A 20772-nucleotide genomic window follows, 5' to 3' on the forward strand; every position below is an offset into this window, starting at 1 on the left:
ACAGTATTTAAAAAGTTGTTCTTTCAAGTGACAAACTTATTGTTGGGTCATATTTTTCTCTTTCTTTTGTTCTCTTTTTCTATCCTTTTCTCTAATCCAAGTTTCATATCTGTTGCAAATTTTTAAATTCAAACGTGATAATATTTACCATCTTATAATTTTTTTTATTAGCATGCAACACTTTTTTAATTATGAATTATTTTTAAATTATAGATTTTTCGAATCATACCAAATCGGGCCATCCATATACAAGAGGCCCAAGCCCAACAAAATAGCAGGCTGGCGTGGCACCGCAACGTCAAGTCGTCAAGCAATTCGGTGGGCCGTGATGGCGTGGCCCATTATCCGTGCGGGAATGGGCTGCTTTTAGCCCGGTGGCTTCAGACTTCAATTTCTTTAGCCCCTTTTCCCCTATCTGAACGGCGACAACAAACCAGCCCCACCCACGAGCCATAGACGACGACCCATTGCCCCGGCGCACTCTAACCCCCGCGCCGCCGCCGCCGCCGCCGCCGAAAGAAGGAGAGAGAGGGAACGAGAGAGATGGGAAAGAGAGGAGGGGTTCGTTCATCCTCAGGGGGGAGTAGAAACGTTCTGCTTCGTCGTCTGGAATCTTCCTTTAAGAACGGCAACTATGGAACCCTCGACCAAATCATCAACCGTCTCCGTTCGAACCACCCCGACTACGGCCGAACAAAGCAACAAGTCCTTGCCAGGCAGGTCCAACGTGCCCTTGAAGAATCTAAACACTTCCTAAACAACAACAATAACAAGCATAAGAGGAACAAATCCCACTCTCCTTCTCAAACACTAGTCTGCGCCGCCGATGATGATGATGAAGAAGAAGATGATGATTGCCAATTCCGAAGCCCCACTCCGAAGAAGTTGAAGAAGATTGATGAGTGAACAGAGATTGATATATAGAGAGGCTCAGCATCATCGAAGGCGGCATATGGAGCAGGAACGTCCGTCGACGGCTACTACGTCGTCTTTATCATCGTCCTCTTCTGACGATGAAACGGATGGTGCCGTATCGACGTCGGAGGACGCGATATATGGCGAGAGACTGGAGCCGGAGTTCGATTTGATGAGGTCAATGCTGCGCTCGAGTTATAGCAAAGCAAAGCCTGCGGCGGAATCGAAGCCGGAGGAGAAGAATCTTGAGATGGAGGACGTTGCTCAGAAGGCCAAGAAGATCAATTCGGTTGAAGAAGAGAGAATTGAAGGAATTGGGACGGATTCGAAACCAGAAGTGAAGGATTCCGGCGTTGGAGGCAATGGTGTTGGTGGCGGTGGTGAGGTGAAGGGGAAGGACGGGCCAATGTTTAGGGATTTGGGTGGAATGGGAGGGGTGGTGGAGGAGTTGACAATGAATGTTGTTGTTCCGTTGTACCATCCGCAACTACCTCAGTGTCTCGTGGTGAGGTCGCCAGTGGGGGTTCTTTTGCACGGTCCACCTGGGTGTGGAAAGGCGAAGCTAGCTCATTCCATTGCCAATGAGACTGGATTTCCATTTTATGAGATTTCAGCTACTGAAGTGGTCTCTGGTGTTTCAGGTGCATAAATTTATTTCCTGCTATTGCCTTAATGAATTCATTGATTTCGTCTTAGCGATCAAGTTGAATCTAGCTGAAAACATGACATTTATGTGATCAATTGATCTATATTTGGGAAGGAATGCGCTTCTGTATCCAAAGTAGTGGAAGTAGAGTTCATTTCAATTATTTTCTAATACTTAGCACACAGTGAGAAACCAGTCTCATTTTCAAATAAACTTTTTGTTTGAAGTAATGGAAAATGTGATGATACTAGCATAGCATGGTTTAAAAGAAGTGGACAAGAGTGGCTGAATGCCTGCTTACTGTTGACCCAACAATTTAGTAGCTATATGTAATATGGTGTGTGTATAACTTCTGGTGACTGGTGTCTTTGATCAAAATGTGGTCCAGAAATCTTAGTTTGAATTGCAAAATATATGCAAACCAGGTCCTAACAAATTAAAGCTTGACAAGGTGGGCATTCTCCAAATATGCTTAATGTTATATTGTACTGTCAATGTATTTCTTTGGATTTAAATAAGTCAACAATTTACTTAGGCAGATACCTGGTCATGTCCAGTAGTCATTCTGGTATGATTTTCTCTAATGTGGTGAGACAATATGTTATCTCTTCTTGTGCTTTCCAATTATGTGTGGTGTGTCATTAAGTAATTAACTCAAACAATCCGCATGTGCTAATATTTGCGATTGACCCCATGAATCTGCACATGTTAAGATATTTAACAAGTATTGCTTTGTGTTGTATGGAAACAGTGTTGATTATTTCCATTTTAATGCTGTTGAACTTTCTATCCACTTAGTCCTCAACAGAAATCAGGCTGATCATCCTTAAAATTATTTTGGAACATTTCTAGAGAAAACTTGGTTTCGATTATTGGATTTTTTCAACTTTTTTTTTTCCTTGATAAACAGATTTTTCAACTTTTTTCATTATCCAGAGTTTGTTGTTCAGTAATGTTGGTTCCAATCTAACATTTACTTCCTTTCTTCTCATCCCCATTCTCTAACTGATGACAGAGACGCTTTGTTAAATTTTAATATCATTTTGTGATAAAAATTTCAGGAGCATCTGAAGAAAATATTCGAGAGCTTTTCTCAAAAGCTTACCGGACTGCTCCTTCAGTTGTATTTATTGATGAGATTGATGCAATTGCTTCAAAAAGAGAAAATCTACGGAGGAAGATGGAACGACGCATAGTGACACAACTAATGACCTGCATGGAGGAATCACACAGACTTGTACAACCGGCTGATAAAGATTTGAATTCAGAAAGCTCTCATCACGGACCTGGCTATGTGCTTGTGATTGGAGCTACCAATAGAATCGATGCTGTTGATCGCGCATTAAGGAGGCTAGGATGATTTGATCTTGAGATTCTGTTGGGTGTACTAGATGAAAGTGCAAGATTTGATCTTGAGATTCTGTTTGGATTTGATCTTAGCTTGTTTCTTCATTGTATAGCAACTGGAAAACAGAAGTGATACCAAACAGCCCTTGTTGTGGGACATTCCTCCTGGCAGAGAAAAGTCATTGTGAATGCAACAAAAAACTGAAGTTGCCTTGTTGGTCCTTTGTTTGGTTACCATTTCATGCTACCGACATTTCTCTTTGTTCTATTTATCTGGACAGTAAGTTTGATGAGCATTCTATTATAACTGAATTTGGTTATCATTAAGACAAGGTTAGCTTGGTCTTTACCTCATGCATCAATTAGTTGTATGCAGTTGATAGGGACATTATGAATCATGACCACTTGATTTTGTGGATCGTTAGTATCTTTATATGTGGAGTTTCAATTCTATTACTTTTGTGAGGTGCTGTTTTTGTTCCTTTGAAATGGCGAGGTTTCTTATTGTTCCTCAGTTTTAAATTTTCTGGACTAGATATGTGAAAGGAGAACTCATTCTTTCCTGTGATGATCTAGAATCAGAGTCAGACACCTTAAGCTTATGAAGTTGTGTTGATACTGAATTTTAAAAACAAGTTAAATGGTCTACATCCGATTCTCATGACCCGCATATTTGTTTTTTGTTTTAGCACTTAATCACAACATATTCCAGTATTTTTATAATGTTGTTTATTCATGGTCCATGTTTGCAGTTTGAAGTACATCAATGTTGCTATGGTCACGGTTTTGAAGAATGTTACCAATGTGATAACTGCACTCGGCGAAATGTATATATTCAATAAGCCCCATGACAACAAAGTTTGGACTGCTTTGTTCTTAATGGTATGTTTGAATGACTCAAAATGTGTGTGTGTGTGTTTACAGTAAGATTGAAAATGCTTGTAGTTAATTCCTGTTGTTCTGTTAGTGTGGACATGGGTGCGCAGCATGAAAAATTATCTTTCTTTTTTGGGAATTTTTTTGGCAAAAGAAATGTTTTTATTTTGGGAAGCATTTTGGAGAACCATATTTTGGAAACTCAAATTCTTATATCATGGTTTTGTGGAAAAAAATGGGTTGACTGATCCAAACATGCTTTGGGTTTGTGCTTGGTTCGGTCAACCAACTTTAGAAGAGCAGAGTCTGTGTATAAGTTGTTGCAAAAATGATCTTCTAGATGATTATTATGTAAACTTCAAAAAATTGCCAAAAAATTATTTCATATTTTTTCTTCTGAAAATTCGATTTTCCAATATTTAAAAACATTCAGTGTCTAAAAGTTTGATTCGCTGCATAAAACTGTGATCTCAAAACCTTACCATCTTCAACAAATCATGCAACACGCACCTTACATTTAGCAGTAGCAAGGCTGGAATAAAACCAGAACATGTAAGTCGCAGACCTGCAACTTTATGCATGCAGTGTCCATGCAAGTACCCTTTGAAGATTGCACTAGTAAAATGCATGTGTTCTCATATGGTCGGCTGGCCTTTGGGCAAGTAAAGATTTCAAGTTGATGTTGTTATTGACACCGAGGAGGTTCCTGAACCACAGTTGAGCATTAGGGTTAATTTTCCATAGTTCATTCACATTCTCAACGTCTTGTGAAGGCTACCATCCATGAATCACAACCATTGGGGACCATAAAAAATTCTCTTCTTTTTGGGAAGTCCTTGGTGAAAGGAACAATACATTTGGATTGTGGGAAATGGTTTTAGAAATTTTTCCTTTTGAAAGCTCAGGCTTTGTAGGTAGGGTTTCTAAGAGAAAACCTTTTTATACATGTTTTCTTATGTTACTCAAAATACCTTAGTACTCATGGTGCACCACCACCCAACCTCTAGCCAAAGAGCCATCACCTGTTGCTGAAATGCTATATGAACTAGTTGTAATGTCTATTATTTCTTAAATACTTTAAAAATGAGTTGCTGAACCTGAAAAAAACTAATTTTTGACTCCAAAATTTAGAAAGCACTTTTTAAAAGAAAAATCCTAGGGCTTAGGAATTAAGGTACTAGTTTGGAAGGTCACTAAACCAAATAACCTATTGAGCAGGTCAACTAGCTCCGTCATTCTTTGTGGCAAAATTTGTATTTCTCAAAAAAACAAAACAAAAGAGAATCAATTAGGACTGGAGGTTTAACCAAATAAAGCATTCGTTTAAACCCATCAATAGAACAATATACAATGTTATCCACATCCATCACATAAGAGACAAGAAAATGGCATTTTTTATAGACCATAGGCTTGCCTTGTTTCTTCATGGAAGAAGATAGGAGCAGTGTAAGACAGATGAGGATATTGCTCAAGGAAACATGTTGGAACTGAATAAATATTATCAATGTAGTATCTCTCATGTGAGAGAGATAGCCGGAGTTGGGTTTTGGATTCCTCAGCATTCTATTCTTCAAAATCTTTAAAGCATTTGACCAGATCCTTTAAGTCCTTTCCCCTCTGGGAAGCTAAAGCCCCCTCTAAGATAAAGGTGCTTGCTTGGTTGTTCTTAATAGAGTTAACACTAACATGTCCAAGAATTTGTTAAGGAGATGTCTTATTCTCCTTGCTATATATTCTTAATTCATCTATGAACTTCTTCTTTTGCTGTTCAAAAAAAAAAAAAAAGAATTAACACTAATTACCTGTTGCAGAGTAGGAGGCCATTGAAGGCGTTATCTCTGGGTGTTTGTTTCTTGTGTTTTGATAGATCAGAATCTGCATCGCATCTATTTTTACATTGTTCTTTCTCTTGGGGGATTTAGAAAAAGCTATTTGCTGTTTTAGGAGAGAAATGGGTTTGTCCAGATTTGGTGGAGGATTTTATTAGGTACCTCTTTTACAGGATTTGGGAAGAGTGTAGATGGTTTTGTCTTGTGGGCTTGTGGCATCTTTGCAGTTTTATGGGGAATTTGTATGGAAAGGAATGCTGATTAATCATTATCTTCTCAAGGAAGAGGACTTCTAATACTTTGCTTTGAAATAGGATTCAGTACCTGGTGTCTCTCATCGTTTGCAGCAAGCTATTTTAAAGGGTGCCTTTTTTGGATTTTCACAGAGATTGGAAGGAAGTTTTTTTTTGATTGTTTTGTTGTCTATTTTGGTTTCTTATTTTCATAGTGGGGATCTAATTCTCCTCTTTGTACATTCTTTTCTCTACAATGAACATATCTTATTTTTCTAAAACATATATATATATATATATATATATATATATCATCAGCCTAATATGTTACGCACTCCATGCATCAGTAATTGCCATAAAATAAAATACAATAAAGTGACTACATTTGTAAGTAGAAACAGATTGTTATATTTGTATGTGTGGCTCTTATACTAGGGCTCATAAACAAAGGAACAAGAAAAACATATGGAGTAAGTGGTGCAACCTTGTAGGGACTCGTCGATGAGTGTATTGTGCTTGTTAACAAGTAAATCCCGAGAGTAAGGAAAATTCAGAGATTCTGAGATACCGAGAGCAGATTTAAAGACTCGTTGACGAGTGGGCTGTCTAGTCGACGAGTGTCCTTCTCTGGCTCATCGACGAGTGTTCTGTTCTCATCAACGAGTGCATTTCGACTGCAAGAAAATATTTGAATTTTGAAATGGAACGTTGGAGTGGTTGGGTAATTGGAGGGAAATCTTCGAGGGAGTGATATTTATGTTCTTCTGGGCATACTTTGTCAGAAGAGAGATATCATTGTGAAGTGTATTGTGTACTTACTAATTTCTTAGTGAAATTCTTTTGCCGATTGCTTCCATGGATGTAGGCTTTGCTGAACCACATTAATTCTCGTGTTGATTCTTGTTGTTTCTTATTTTTCTGTTTGTTTTTCATTTACTTGTTGTGTTTTACTTATTCTTCCGTGCATCCTTTATCCGATAATCACAACATAGATATCTATATATATATCTCTTACAATCTTTGAAAAAGAGAGGAGCCACTCACTGGACTCTGGCTTTGGCTTAAATCTATCTGGAAGGCCCAAGTGGTGTGAACCACACTATAAGGATAGCGCAAAGATATCTGAATTAAAAGCCACAAATATGAAAGAGACAAATAAATAAAAACAAGCAAGGGATTAATTGGCAAAGTGTTTGCGCTGACGAAACACAAAGTTGCCAACCTGTCTCTTGAATATGGAATTGTATCCTTAGTAGTCCACATGCTTCCACAGAGGGAGTTGACAACACATTTAATCACAGCATCAATCCAAGGATTTGTGTCGTGTTATATTTTTGTAGTTTGGATAGAAATTTTGAGCCATCTGCCCGTAAAATCTTCAATAGTATTGCGTGAGCTGCATTCTTATATTTCTTGTGTCATAGTGGGTTGGTTTCCTTGGTCGTGAGTGTGTGTGTGTGTGTGTGTCTAGTCAAGAGTGTCTATGGTACATTTATATACAGTTATTGTAAGATATCATCATTTGATCTCAATTACTCATTGGTAATTCAAATGCCTTTTTTTTTTCTTTTTTCAATCTTTATATTTATAGTTTTTTACATGTATATGATTTGTATCTTCTTGTAAATTTGGTCTAAAGGTTTGTACGCTGAGAAGCTTTGCCTTTCCCTCTTGCAGATCATTTCTGCAATTACTGGAGGAATTACTGATCTATCTTTTGATGCTGTTGGCTATACATGGCAAATTATTAACTGTTTCTTAACAGCATCATATTCAGTGAGTAAGTTTGAACTGGCTGCTTTTCATTTGTATTCTTTGCTTTGGAAGCTCCTTCCCTCTTCCACTTGTTTTAACATAAAATAGGTGCCGGAGACATTTTATGATATCTTCTTTTTGCCTTCATGGTCCTACTTATCTTGATGAAGTTTTGATATGAAGCTTAAGATATCATGCTCAATGGGTTAAATTACGCTAAAATTTCTGAAATTTTGGATTTTGGCATGTCTTGCAATGAAAGCCCTGGCCAATGTTGTTTCTGCACAAGTTTTGTGGGAAATTTTGATAATTTTAGCAATTTTTGCTGAAATTTTGGGAATTTATATTATTATGGAGAAAATGTCACTGAATAATATAAAGTTCTGCTGAAATTCTTGTTGCATTTAACCAGGAGAATCAAAAGCTCAGAGCACCCATGCAAAGAAAGCCCTGGCCAACTTTGTTTCTGCATAAGTTCTATGGGAGATTTTGAGTGAATTTATGGAATTTTGTATTTTTAGAGAATGAAAAATATCATTTAATTTTGTAAATTTTGTTGGAATTCTTGTTCCATTCAACCACAGGAATCAAAAGCCCAGAGCACCCATGTAAAAAAAATGAAATCCCAAACAGTCAAGATCAACACTACAAAGCCCAAATAAACTCCAAAACTCATGCATGTATGGATGTACCTAATTTGGAAATTCGGAAGTTCATAACATCTCAGCACGTTGTTAGTCACCATTGCCTTCTTGTTCATCTTGTTGATCTTTGTCGGAGCTTTGTTATTTCTTGAAGGCCAATCTACTGCCTTCTTGTTTGATGGCAGTGGGTTGACTTTAATATCATTATAGAGGCTGATCCTTTAGGCTACGTGTCACGGACCCCCAAAATGGGACTCAAGTAAGGGCCGTGTGGCACTCGTTGAGAGCTCTCCCTCGACAAGTCAGCCAAGTCTCACACGTTCAAGCCTGCAACTACGAGCACCTGGTGAGTCTCAATACTCAAGAAAACCAAGGAACAATAGGATATCACACGAGCAATATATTCTTATACACCGAATAAGACTATAACAATCAGAGACATCACAATCCAAGGCAACAAAACACCACAATGAAAAGGACTACTTGTATTATTCAACTACAAGAGAATACTCATACAAACGATAACATAGACGATCATATATTCATTCCAAATCCCTGGAGAATACAATTATAGCAATATCTCACTCCATATTTTCCCCATTACATTGTCACTCCCTAACATCCTCCCCCACTCATTTTATTGATGTCCTCGTCGATGTGTTGTAGAAGGGCTTCTTACTCTACTGATGTCGAAGTAGATGTCATTGACTACGAATTTCTGAAATCTTCAATCTTCTGTATGGCATGCTGAAGGTTTTCTTCCTTTTCACAACTATTCTCTTCTTCCTCCAGCCCCAGCCACTGAACCAGAAATTGTTGTTGTGGACAACCTTCTGCATTGACGACTCTGTCTGCAATGATCTCTTGGACTTCCTTGTTGACAGGATGTTTTCTGGAAATTGTTGATCTCCTTAACTTTTGTCAGTGTGGATCTGCTTCATCTGTGTGGAATGACTTTAAATTGCTTACATGAAACACGGGATGGACTGGACGTCTATGGCTTTTCATTCACTCGGGTTGCTCAAGCCGATAAGATGCATGTCCCACCTTCTCGATCACTCTGATTGGACCTTCGTAACGGCGTAACAGCCTTTTATCCTTTCCGCGAAGAAATCGAAATGTCCTCGGCGGCACTTTTACAAGAACCAGATCTCCAGCTTCAAATTGTTGTAGTCGTCTCCCTTTGTCAGCCCATTTCTTCATGCGCTTCGATGCTTTTTCTAACTGAGCTCAGGTGATTTCGATATTTTGAAACCAATTTTTCATGAATTGGTATGCTTTCGGGCAATTTCCTTTGTATGGACCATCTAGAGTGTGCAGGAGAGTAGGTTGTTGACCTGTCACAATCTCAAAATGGCTTTTATTAGTCGCAGAAGATTTCATAGAGTTGAAACAGAATTGTGTTGTATCCAGTAAAGTAACCCAATTCTTCTGATTGGAGTGAACAAAATGTCGCAAGTATTCTTCCAGCATCCCATTAAAACGTTCGGTCTGACCATCTGTCTGTGGGTGATAGCTGGTGGACAGATTAAAGTTTGAACCCATCAAGCGAAAGAGTTCACCCCAAAATCCCCCCGTGAATCTATCATCCCTATCACTGATTAGGCTTTCTGGAACACCCCAATATTTCACCACATGCTTGAAGAACAGTTGAGCTGTCTTCTCTGTTGAACATGGCTTCGAGACTGGTACAAAAGTTGCGTACTTAGAGAACCGGTCAATCACCACCAAAATTGTGTCATACTCCTCTACTTTTGGCAACAAGGAAATGAAGTCCAAAGAGACACTCTCCCATGGCCTGGCAGGCACTAGCAATGGCTCCAATAAACCTGAGGTCTTCTTTCTTTCTACCTTGTCTTGTTGACAGATCAAGCAAAGTTTTGGTATAACTCATCACATCATCTTGCATATTCGGCCAATAGTACCTCTGTGTAATCAATGCCTGAGTTCTTCACCATCCCGGATGACCAACCCACAACGTATCATGACACTCTTTTAGTAAGGTTTTCCTCAAGTTTCCAGCTTTGGGCACATAGACTCTCCAGCCTTTAGTCATTATCAGTCCATCTTCTACCCAGAATTGTCGTGTCTTCCCTTCTTCTATTAGTTTGCTTAGTGACTGCGCCTGCTGGTCTGTACTTAAATGTTCCCTGATAAGATTCTTCAAAGGTAACGCCACCATACTAGTTGATAGATGACTGATGAGTTTCAATGCTACCAATTCGGTTTTTCTACTTAAAGCATCGGCCACTTCATTCGTCTTCCCTATTTTATATTCAAAATAAAAATTAAATTCAGCTAGCTTCTCTTGCCAACGAGCTTGCTTTGACGTTAGTCCAGGTTGTGACAAAAAGTGAGTCACTGCCACATTATCGGTTTTTACCACAAATTTGGACCCCAAGAGATGGTGCCTCCACACGCGAAGACAGTGTACCACTGCGAGAAGCTCCTTTTCCTGTGCTGTATAGTTTCGTTCGGCACCCGATAATTTTCTACTTTCAAAAGCAACTGGATGTCCTTCCTGCAAGAGAACTTCCCCTAATGCAAAGTCTGAGGCATCTACTTGCACTTCAAACGACTTTGTCACATCAGGAAGGATTAGCACAGGATTTCCTACAATCTTTTCCTTTAATTCAACAAATGCTGATTGACACTCTTCTGACCACCCCCATGGTACCCCCTTCCTCAATAAATTTTTTAACAATACAATTCTTCTGGAGTACCTCTCTATAAACTTTTGATAGTAGTTGGCTAGGCCCAAGAAAGATCGCAGTTCTCTAACGGATGTAGGTGCTCGCCACTCCTTGATGGTTTTTACTTTAGCTGAATCCATTCGTATTTGGCCCTCCTCAATGATATGCCCCAAGAATTTAATACGCTTTTGAGCGAAAGCACACTTCTCCCTTTTTACATATAACTGATTTTCTTTGAGTTTTTAAAAACCTTCCAAAGATGATCTTTATGTTCTTCTAAGGATGTGCTGAAAACCATTATGTCATCAAGGTAAACAACCACAAACTGATCAAGGTAGTCCCGAAAAACCTGATTCATTAGAGAATAAAAGGTAGTGGGTGCATTTGTTAGTCCAAAAGGCATGACAAGGAATTCAAATGCTCCATACCGAGTGACACAAGTGGTCTTCGGTTCATCTCCCTCAACAATGCGCACTTGATGATATCCCGACCTCAAGTCCAGTTTCGTGAAATATTTAGCTGTACTTAACTGGTCAAAAATATCAGCAATCAGTGGAATGGGATACTTGTTGCGCACCGTCACCTTATTAAGAGCCTGATAATCTACACACAAGCGCAAACTACTATCTTGTTTCTTTTGAAATAACACTGGGGCCCCAAAAGGTGCTTTTGAAGGACGGATGAACCCTGCTGCAATAAGATCATTCAGTTGCCTTCTAAGTTCAGCTAACTCCGGCGGCGCCATTCGATAAGGGGCACGTGTTGGCGGCTTTACTCCTGGAAAAAGTTCAATTTCATGGTCAATCTGTCGTCGAGGTGGTAAAACCCTCGGTAGCTGTTCCGGGATCACCTCTTTGAACTCTTCTAAAACTTCCTTAATCTCAAATGGATATTTCCCTACCTCTGCATCTTCGGAGACTATCGGTAGAACCACGAAAGAAGATTCTCCCCTTTTTACTCCCTTTTTGAATTGGAGGGCTGAAAGCAATTTCCTCTCATTAAAATTGTTGTAGGCTGCGGGGACCGCATAAGGTGCACTTCCCATTATCACAAGACAATCCGCAGCTGGGATCGGCATTGAGAGCGTCATTTTAAGAAAATCCATCCCCAATACCACATCAAAGTCATCAAGGGGTGCCACAGTGAAATCAATTGTTTCAGACCATGATCTCATTTGGCATGCCACTTTAGGTGCCACCCCCACTGTGGTTAACGCTTGAGAATTCACTACTTTCTACTTGCCTACATCCTTATCTGCTTGCAATTCTAACTGTTGAGCTTCAGAATCAGCAATGAAATTATGGGTGGCTCCTGTATCAATCATGGCCTTGATTTTCTTTCCATTCAAAAGTAGATCAACATACATTAGTCCCTTCTCCTGAGACTTGTTGTTAATTACTTGACGCTCTAATGCCCCCAAAAATCTCAATGCTCCCACCATATTCGGTTGTTCTTCTAGGGTTGCTGTCGGGGTTTCGGTTTCCCCTCGAAGGGCCTTTATAGCATTCAAAGCCTTACGTTCAGGGCACTCCGCCACTCGATGTGGTCCCATGCAAAGAAAACAAGAGATCGATCGACGCTCTCCACCCCCCGTTCGTCCGCCCCTCCACTCCTTAACCATGGGCGCTCTTTTATCTTTCCAAGAACTATTTGTCTCTCTATCCCTTTCCCCATTTGTGTGCTTATACACTTTATTGGGCCTGAAATCATTATTGGCGGACATAGGGAAATTTCGCTTCCCAAAATTATCTAAAAAATCATCCAACCGTTCAGCAGCAGCGAGGGCAGAAGAGAGATCACTAGCACCCTGCCGACGCAATTCATTCCTTGGCCATGTCTTCAAACCCCGAAGAAAATGAATTAGTTTGTCTGATTCGGTCATGTCTATAACGTCCAACATCAAGGCTTGGTATTCTCGTACATAGCTCCTTATTGAGCCGGTCTGTTGCAATTCCATTACTTTGCACTTTGCTATGTACTCCACATTTTCGGGATAGAATTGAGTCTTCAACGTCTGTTTCAACCCCTCCCATGTATTGGTAACACATCTATTGTGCTGAATATCATTCCATTTAGTTCTCCACCACACTTTTGCATCCCCTACCAGGTATACCGTTGCCAGATTTACCAGGTCCACTTCTAGATCCACTCGTGAGCACGTGAAGTAGTGCTCCATATCAAAGAAGAAATTATTTAGTTCCTTAGCATCTCGCGTAGCCCCAAAACTTTTAGGTTCCGGTACCTTCAATCGAAAACTCTCAATTGGATCTGCAACCGGCCTTCGGGCTATCTGTGCCACTGCATTCACTTTCACAGTGATCTCTTGTAAATCCCTTTAGACTTGGATCACCGCACTTTGGATATTGCCCATCTCCTTCAAATCTTCCTTCAAAGTAGCAATGGACTCCTTAACATCTTCTGTAAGGAAATCAAAATTATCCGTTAGCTCCCGTAAGGAGGCCTCAAGCTCTATTGGCTCTCTCCGTTGGGACGAAAGAGATGGCAATATGCCCTCAATATGTTCTAGCCTACTCTCAAAGGCATCCAACTGCTCGATACTTTTCTGGAAGGCCTCAAGCTCTCTTGGCCGTTTCTCCAGGGATTTCACACGTGGAATGAATTTTTCAAGTTCCTCAAGTCTCTCTACAACTTTTGATACCCCATAGAGATTTTCTCTAGGGTTTTCTTCAGCGGTCTCAAGCTCTGTTGGCACGCTTTTCTCTTTTATCAATGTTGCCACCAACCCTTGGAGTTTACCGCACGTTCTCTCCAGGGTTACAAGTTTCGTCTCAAGCGCCTCAATGCGCTCCACTTTTCCTAACTTGTTTCTCATATTACAACTCATGGTGCTCGCTCACCCTGTGCTCTGATACCAACTGTCACGAACCTCCAAAATGGGAGTCAAGTAAGGGCAATGTGGCACTCGTTGAGAGCTCTCCCTCGACAAGTCGGTCAAGTCTTACACGTTCAAGCCTACAATCACGAGCACCTGGTGAGTCTCAATACTCAAGAAAACCAAGAAACAATAGGATATCACACGAGCAATATATTCTTATATACCGAATAAGACTATAACAATCAGAGACATCACAATCCAAGGCAACAAAACACCACAATGAAAAGGACTACTTGTATTATTCAACTATAAGAGAATAATCATACAAACGATAACATAAACAATCATATATTCATTCCAAATCCCTGGAGAATACAATTATAGCAGTATCTCACTCCCCATTTTCCCCATTACATTGTCACTCCCTAACACTATGCTTGATTTTTGGAATGTCTGTTCCTAGGAACAGAATGGTTATGGTGTAGGAATTTGATAGATTACAAATCATCATAAAGCAAATGACAATGCAAAAATATTTATTAATCCATAACATTGAATAGAATGATTATTCCCAGATGTCACTGTGGGAATGTGTTTTGTTTTGTCCTATTGCATATTTGATCAAATGGCAACAACTTGCATTGTCATGACATTTGCTTCGTGATGACAATACTCTTCTTCTGTCAGCTATCAAATCTGTGCTATGACTATATTATTCCTAGGAATAAACATTCTGTGAACCAAACACAGCCATAGTGTCAATTTGGTTCGTCAGACTCTTTCACTCTTTAAAGCCTACTCCTTGTTATATGAACTTTAATTGTTTCAGCGCTTGGATGCGTATCTTGGATTTGATGCTGTACTCTGACCGAATAATGTTATATTTATTTTGTTGCTTTCTTTTTCTTTCTTTGTCCTTGTATTTTTTGTTGGAAGATAACTGAAATGATACGCAATTGTTAACTGTTAAAAGAACATAAATAATACGCAATTGTAAAATCCTACTTTAAAATCTCTTCAAGTAGAATTATTTCTATTAGAAAAATGGTTGAAACTTTGCAATTTGTTGCCATTCTTGTTAATTTTGGTTGACTTCAGTTTTGATAAACAACTTTTTCTTGGAAGATTTTTGTGGCTTAGTGGATTGACAAGGTAGCAAAGACTGCACATCTCCATAAAGCACCATCCTTTCTGGTTTTGCCAAAACCTTATTGATTACTTGCCGGAATTCCCCACATCCTGCAGGGCCACCAGGCTTCACCAAAACACGAGAAGAGAACACACCATGAGAAGTTGTTGGTTTAGGAAAGCTTGTATTTGCAATATTTTGTCGTTTTATTTCTTTGTTTTTTTTCTGGATATTTGGTCAATATGGTAAAATAGATCGAATCTTCGTTGGTTATTATTGTGGTTAGGAGAATGTTGAGAAGGTTATCACTTTTCTAGCATGTTTTGTGGAGTATCTTTTATGAATTAAATTTGAGTTATGTTTTGCCTGAGAGTTGTTATTTTTCTCTTGGTGTCCCCTTTTTCAGTTTCTTCTCCCTTCACCCTCTCTTATCCTACAGAAGATCTTGGAGTTTTATGAGCCCCTCTATGATAGCCCTCTAATTCAAATTATTCTACACCACTATGAACACTATGGTGTGCTGTAACACTAGATACTATCTTTTGAGGAAGCTTTTCAAAATAGAAGTGGCGGTAGTTTACTCGATGGGCAATGGCTACCTGTAACTAGGCGTGCAAGTATGGGCTTGCACGAAGTTAGAGGTTAACCATGCCCAATGATGTTATGAGAACCTTTTGCCTACAGTCCAATCCTTCTGAGAACTATGGAGTGCAACTCAGATCGCTCGGACGTAATTTTATAAGCTTGGGTTTAGGTTGTGTGTGGTCTGACTGGGTTGAATGGGATTGGGTCTTCAACATGATCCAGTACTAACGAATAAAGAGCAGAAGACACCACTAAACGGTTTTTAAAAAAAAGAAAAGAAAAGAAAAGAAGAATCATTTGAGACCTTTACGGTGACAACAATGACTTTAAAGTCATCATGGAACAAGTAAATGAATCTGGGCTTTCCTGTCTGGCATTGCTTAACAGTGTTAAGCATGGACAAGCCTGATGAGGCTAGTGTGAAATAAAAAATTTCTGTATTTTTTTTCCCTTGGAGCGGGGTGGTGATGGGGTGATAAGTTTGTTTCTTTAATTTGTTGGGTTTGATATCCTTGAAAAAAATATTTCCTTTCTCAATACATGGTACTTACTGCAACAAATCAACTTCCTTGGGTGTTTGGTATTTGGTCAGATTGCTGTCATCCCTGTCTAAGTCCAACCTGAGTTGATGTTCGTTTTTGGTCTCTTAATCTGAGCCGTGCCTTGCCTGTTTAAAGACATTTGGAAACTGACCAAAAATTTGATTGGATTTGGATTAGCTTGCAAAAGCGAAGTTGCAACCCTATTCTGCACAATGGCTCTGTTGCACCTGATTCTTGTGTTTGTAGTGGGCAAAAGTATCTTGAGTGCTTTATTCATTTAAGTATATGCTATAATTTTTTGGTATATATGTTGACTATTTTGTTTCATACTCATTTTTTTCCATAGGTTTGATTATTTATGTGTGTGTGAATTGATGTTGAAGGCAGATTAGAATGTAGAAAATGGAAAAAACAGAAGTTCAGAAGCCCACGCAAAAAAAGAAGAAGAAAAAACACATTAATACCAAAGAACACACCAAGAGTCATTAAAAAACCACTATGACAAAGATCACCAGTCACTCAGATAATGGAACTGTTAAAGCTTGATGTACATTGCTTGCCCACAACCTAACTATCTGACATGGCATCAGAGCCATAGTTGGCAGGAGGTCCTGTGTTGTAGTCTTTACCAGCATAATAGTATGTTAAAAAATTATTGTGTTCCCTATGATGGGTGTTAATCATTGTTTGTTTATCCCTCCATGCGCAATTGAGATGAATGTGCCAGAAGAGAGGGGGGGGGGGGGGGGGGTGTTAAAGTTTGATAGGAATTGTTAGTCCCACAACCTAGTAGGTCTAACAAGAACTAGAAATGCAACCATCACTAATGCCCTGTGGGGGGGGGGTTGTTAAGGTTTGATAGGAATTGTTAGTCCCACAACCTAGTAGGTCTAACAAGAACTAGAAACGCAACCATCACTAATGCCGAAAGACAGGTGTAAATTCCATGTCTCCCAAAGCAAACACCCATGGAGGGTTTTACCCTGAAAAAAAAAATTCCTTTCTAACCAGGTGCACCACACCATTGCTATTAAAGCACAAACCCATAAAAGTCTGGCATCTTTCCTTGTTTCAAAACCTCGAAATCTAATAAGAAACAGCTCTTGCTCTGTGTTTGGACTAACCCAGTTTTCTTCCTGAACAATATCAAAAAGATAATTTCATAATCGCCAAGTAAAGGAACAATGCAAACAATAAAGGGTGGGGCACCGTTCTACTCTGCTGACACAACACACAAAGATCAGGTGATAAAGCCCTATTAGGCCTCCTCCACAGTAAACACATTATTTTCAAAATTATGCACCAAACAAAAAGTCTGGAACCTTGGCCTTCCAAGTAAAATTATTCAAGAAGAGAAGACTATTATTTTTTAATTTAATATGTTAATGATTTTGTATTTATACGTTTACTTCTTTTTGGTGCAGTTAACACTGCGTAGGGTCATGGATACGGCAAAGCAAGTTACTAAATCTGGAAATTTGAATGAGTTTTCAATGGTCTTGCTTAGTAATACCCTTTCATTGCCTCTGGGGGTCCTCCTGATTTTTGTGTCAACGAGGTGGGTTATCTCTCTAAAACGTGAGTACTTCCTTTGAAAATTTTTTATCAACTTTTACTGTGGTGGCAATGGCCAAAGCATGGTTCCTTTGAGATTGAGATTGAGATGGAGATATATCATGTCATGGAAACTAAAATATTTAAGTTATAGAGTTACTTGTTAGCAAACTTATTATAAGTACACAAATATTTTTGTTTACAAGAACCCAAAATTGAGGTTGAGATATCATGTCATCGAGAGTATATTTTGATTTTATTTTTGCTTAAAATTTATTTTAAAAGTAGATTTGTAAAACAAACTCAAGTCACTATTAGTAGGGTTTGTTTGTATTGGAAAAAAGAAAGGTAAGGAAAATAAAAAGAAAACTTATTTTCAATTATATTTTACATCTTTATCAAATACTACTGAAAAAAAATATTTTAATGTGGTTAAAATTTTTTTAAAAAATTAAATACAAATGTAAAATCATATTTTTATTTATTGATTTGGCATATTTTTTTGTTTTTTTTTTTCTTGATTACTAAATATGAAAAAGAAATTTTTTAATATTTTTCTTTTCTTTTTCTAAGATTTTTCAATTTCCAAATAGGTACTTAATGTTTTGTTAGTGCAGAATATTTGAAACAAGGAATCTTAATTTTGTTGTAACCTTTAAAAAGTAGGATTCACTTGGTGAACGGGGCACCTTTCTTGACCCATGTTAAATTAGTATAGAAATGTAAGACATGAAAATTTATGCAAGTCTAAACGGTTTTATTTTCGCTTTGAATTTAAAGTAAAAATTTAATTTGAAATAAACTGACAAAGAAAAAAAAAAAAAGATAAAGAAATTTAATCTAATTTGAAACATATATTGAAAATTTTAAATTTAAATTTTGCAAAGAAATTATAATTGGTACATTAGAATAGAATGGATTATAAGTAAAATGAGAGTGAAATATAATAAAAATTATATAATAAATATATCAAATTATAAAAGTAAACTCTGTTCCATTCTTTCACATCAAACAAGTTATTAAGAGTAATAGAGACTACCATTTACTACTTTTAGCTAGATAAAAAAAAAATCTAACTTTTATATATATATATATATATAGAGGATCCCTCCCAACTCATAACATTTAAAATTCATGAGCAATAGCAATGAATATCGAAAGTAATCGGATTTTTGAAGCACTTATAAGATTTAAAATTCATTGGAGACTTAGATATTTGATTTTTGAAGCACTTGTACCTTTAAAAAAACTTATCTTTTCCAAAAAAAAAAAAAAAAAAGCTCTATCATTTTGGCAATAGTAATGACAAAGTTTTTAGTGTGGTGGTATTAATTGTATTTCTCTTTTAGTTTTTGAAATTATTATGGTAAAAAGTTTTTAGTGTGGTGGTATTGATTATATTTCTCTTTTAGTTTTTGAAATTATTATGGTATAACATTTATACTGCTAATTTTTAGATTTTTTCAAAGGAATGCTTGTGATAACTAATTAAGAATAAGGAAACTGAGGATAAGTATATAGGACTTGAGAAAGGTATACTTTTAAAAAATGTATAAAAGAATTCATCTAATCATTAGCCAATAAGTTAACTGTTTAAAGAGTCTTAAATACCATTTTATTTCAAAAAAGAAAGAAAGAATTTATTAATAAATCATATGTTCCAAGAAGTTTAACATTTTATTACTAATCAAAGTTTTAAATAAATAAATAAATATCTAAATAGACTTAATACCTTCTGCTTCTATTTAAAATATTGCAGATGATGTTGTGCAGATATTCTATGTGCATCATTAAAAAGCATGAGCGCTCCAAAGTTCAAATATCTGCTTTTCACAAATGCATTTGCTTACTATTTAGGAATTTTAATTAAGAAATTAATAAATTAAATGCATTTGTAAGAATTAGCCAAGTTTAGTAAGTATTTTGATGAAAATCTTCTTTCATATGAGAAAAATATATAGCATTAAAATTTTTGCCATTACAAGTATATAATAGATTAAAATAGAAAGATTTGTGACACAAACAAAGTGAAGAAAAATAAGGAAATAGCTAATTATATAAAAAAAAATTAATATGGGTTTTAAATATTACAGCCGCTCCAAGTCTATATAAACCCATTTATCGAGTTCAATTTTTTTGTGTGAAAGAGAGAAAAGTCATTAAACTCTTTTTTTGTGTGTGGAAGAAAGATATAATGAGTTTCACTGCAACATTGAAATTTTTTGTATCAATGGTCGATGGCACTCTCCTTTTGAAGTATTTCAAGTGGAAGGATTTTTGCTTAAGAGCTCAGAAAGACAGACCGATGCATATGACAATGAGAGGAGGACGATCTTTGTTCGTGGCAAATTAATGAAAGAATGGTAGTTGGATAAAATATTAATTCATTAAAATAAAAATGAAATGGGCTGTATATTTGTTCATTTCATTTTTTTTTTCTGTGTATTTTTAATATTGATTTTAATCACATGATATATATGATATGTGCATTTCTGCTTCAGTTTATTTATCTTCTTTTCTTTTCACTTTTTTTTAAATTGATCTAAAAGCTTGAGATGCCAAGAGCACTGAATTATGGTCTTTTTGCAAATTTTGATGGGTTTGAGTTTGTTTATGTACTTGAAATTTTGAAAAAGGGCATCCTCCTTTGGCTACTTGTTCCTTTATTTTCTTGGCATGTTGCTTTTTATAGTTTTATTAATTTGGCAGCGAAGGCTAAAAGGAAATTATTTAGATAAAAATATAAATACACTAATATCACATATTTTCTTATTTATTGATTTAAATAATTGTACCATGTATATACCCATTACTTTGTGAGTATTATATTATGTATATATAATACAATTATTTAAAAAATAGGTACGAAAAAGTGTAATGTTTGGTTGATAAATGTAGCATTACTGATATAAATAATTCTAATATCTCTTCTTAATATGCTTAATCACTCACACAATAAAATCTTAATATACATTATGATTAATACATATTTAAAATGCTCCATATGAAAAATACAGAATAAACTCATTTCAACTATTATTATAGAAACAATAACATACATACTAAATGGTACAAATGCAGCCTTAACATTATCTCAACAATACAAACAGCCATACCTAGCTATATATATATATATATAAAATTTATTCAATGAAACAAGAGCTAGCTAGTGATCCCATTAGAGAATT

General features: G+C 37.0%; 1 protein-coding gene across 6 annotated transcripts; it reads left to right on the plus strand.

The window, feature by feature from the left end:
* Window positions 1-393: 393 nt before the first annotated feature.
* On the plus strand, window positions 394-20084 carry LOC131165866 (cell division control protein 48 homolog C-like). Of its 6 annotated transcripts, XR_009139666.1 has the most exons (6): window positions 417-1556; window positions 2623-3188; window positions 3661-3790; window positions 7524-7626; window positions 17455-17588; window positions 19842-20084. XR_009139666.1 is itself a non-coding variant. In XM_058123996.1 (2 exons), exons 1-2 carry the CDS (start codon window positions 899-901, stop codon window positions 2919-2921), a joined length of 957 nt encoding a protein of 318 aa, XP_057979979.1. In that variant the 5' UTR covers window positions 394-898; the 3' UTR covers window positions 2922-3373. The 6 variants fall into 6 exon arrangements, 1 of the variants encoding a protein (XP_057979979.1); XR_009139670.1 differs by lacking the exon at window positions 19842-20084 and having other exon boundaries at window positions 394-1556; window positions 17455-17757; XR_009139669.1 differs by lacking the exon at window positions 19842-20084 and having other exon boundaries at window positions 394-1556; window positions 7524-7622; window positions 17455-17757.
* The last annotated feature ends 688 nt before the right edge of the window (window positions 20085-20772 follow it).

The sequence above is a fragment of the Malania oleifera genome, chromosome 10 (genome assembly GCF_029873635.1).
Source record: "Malania oleifera isolate guangnan ecotype guangnan chromosome 10, ASM2987363v1, whole genome shotgun sequence".
NCBI classification, from domain to species: Eukaryota; Viridiplantae; Streptophyta; class Magnoliopsida; order Santalales; family Ximeniaceae; genus Malania; species Malania oleifera.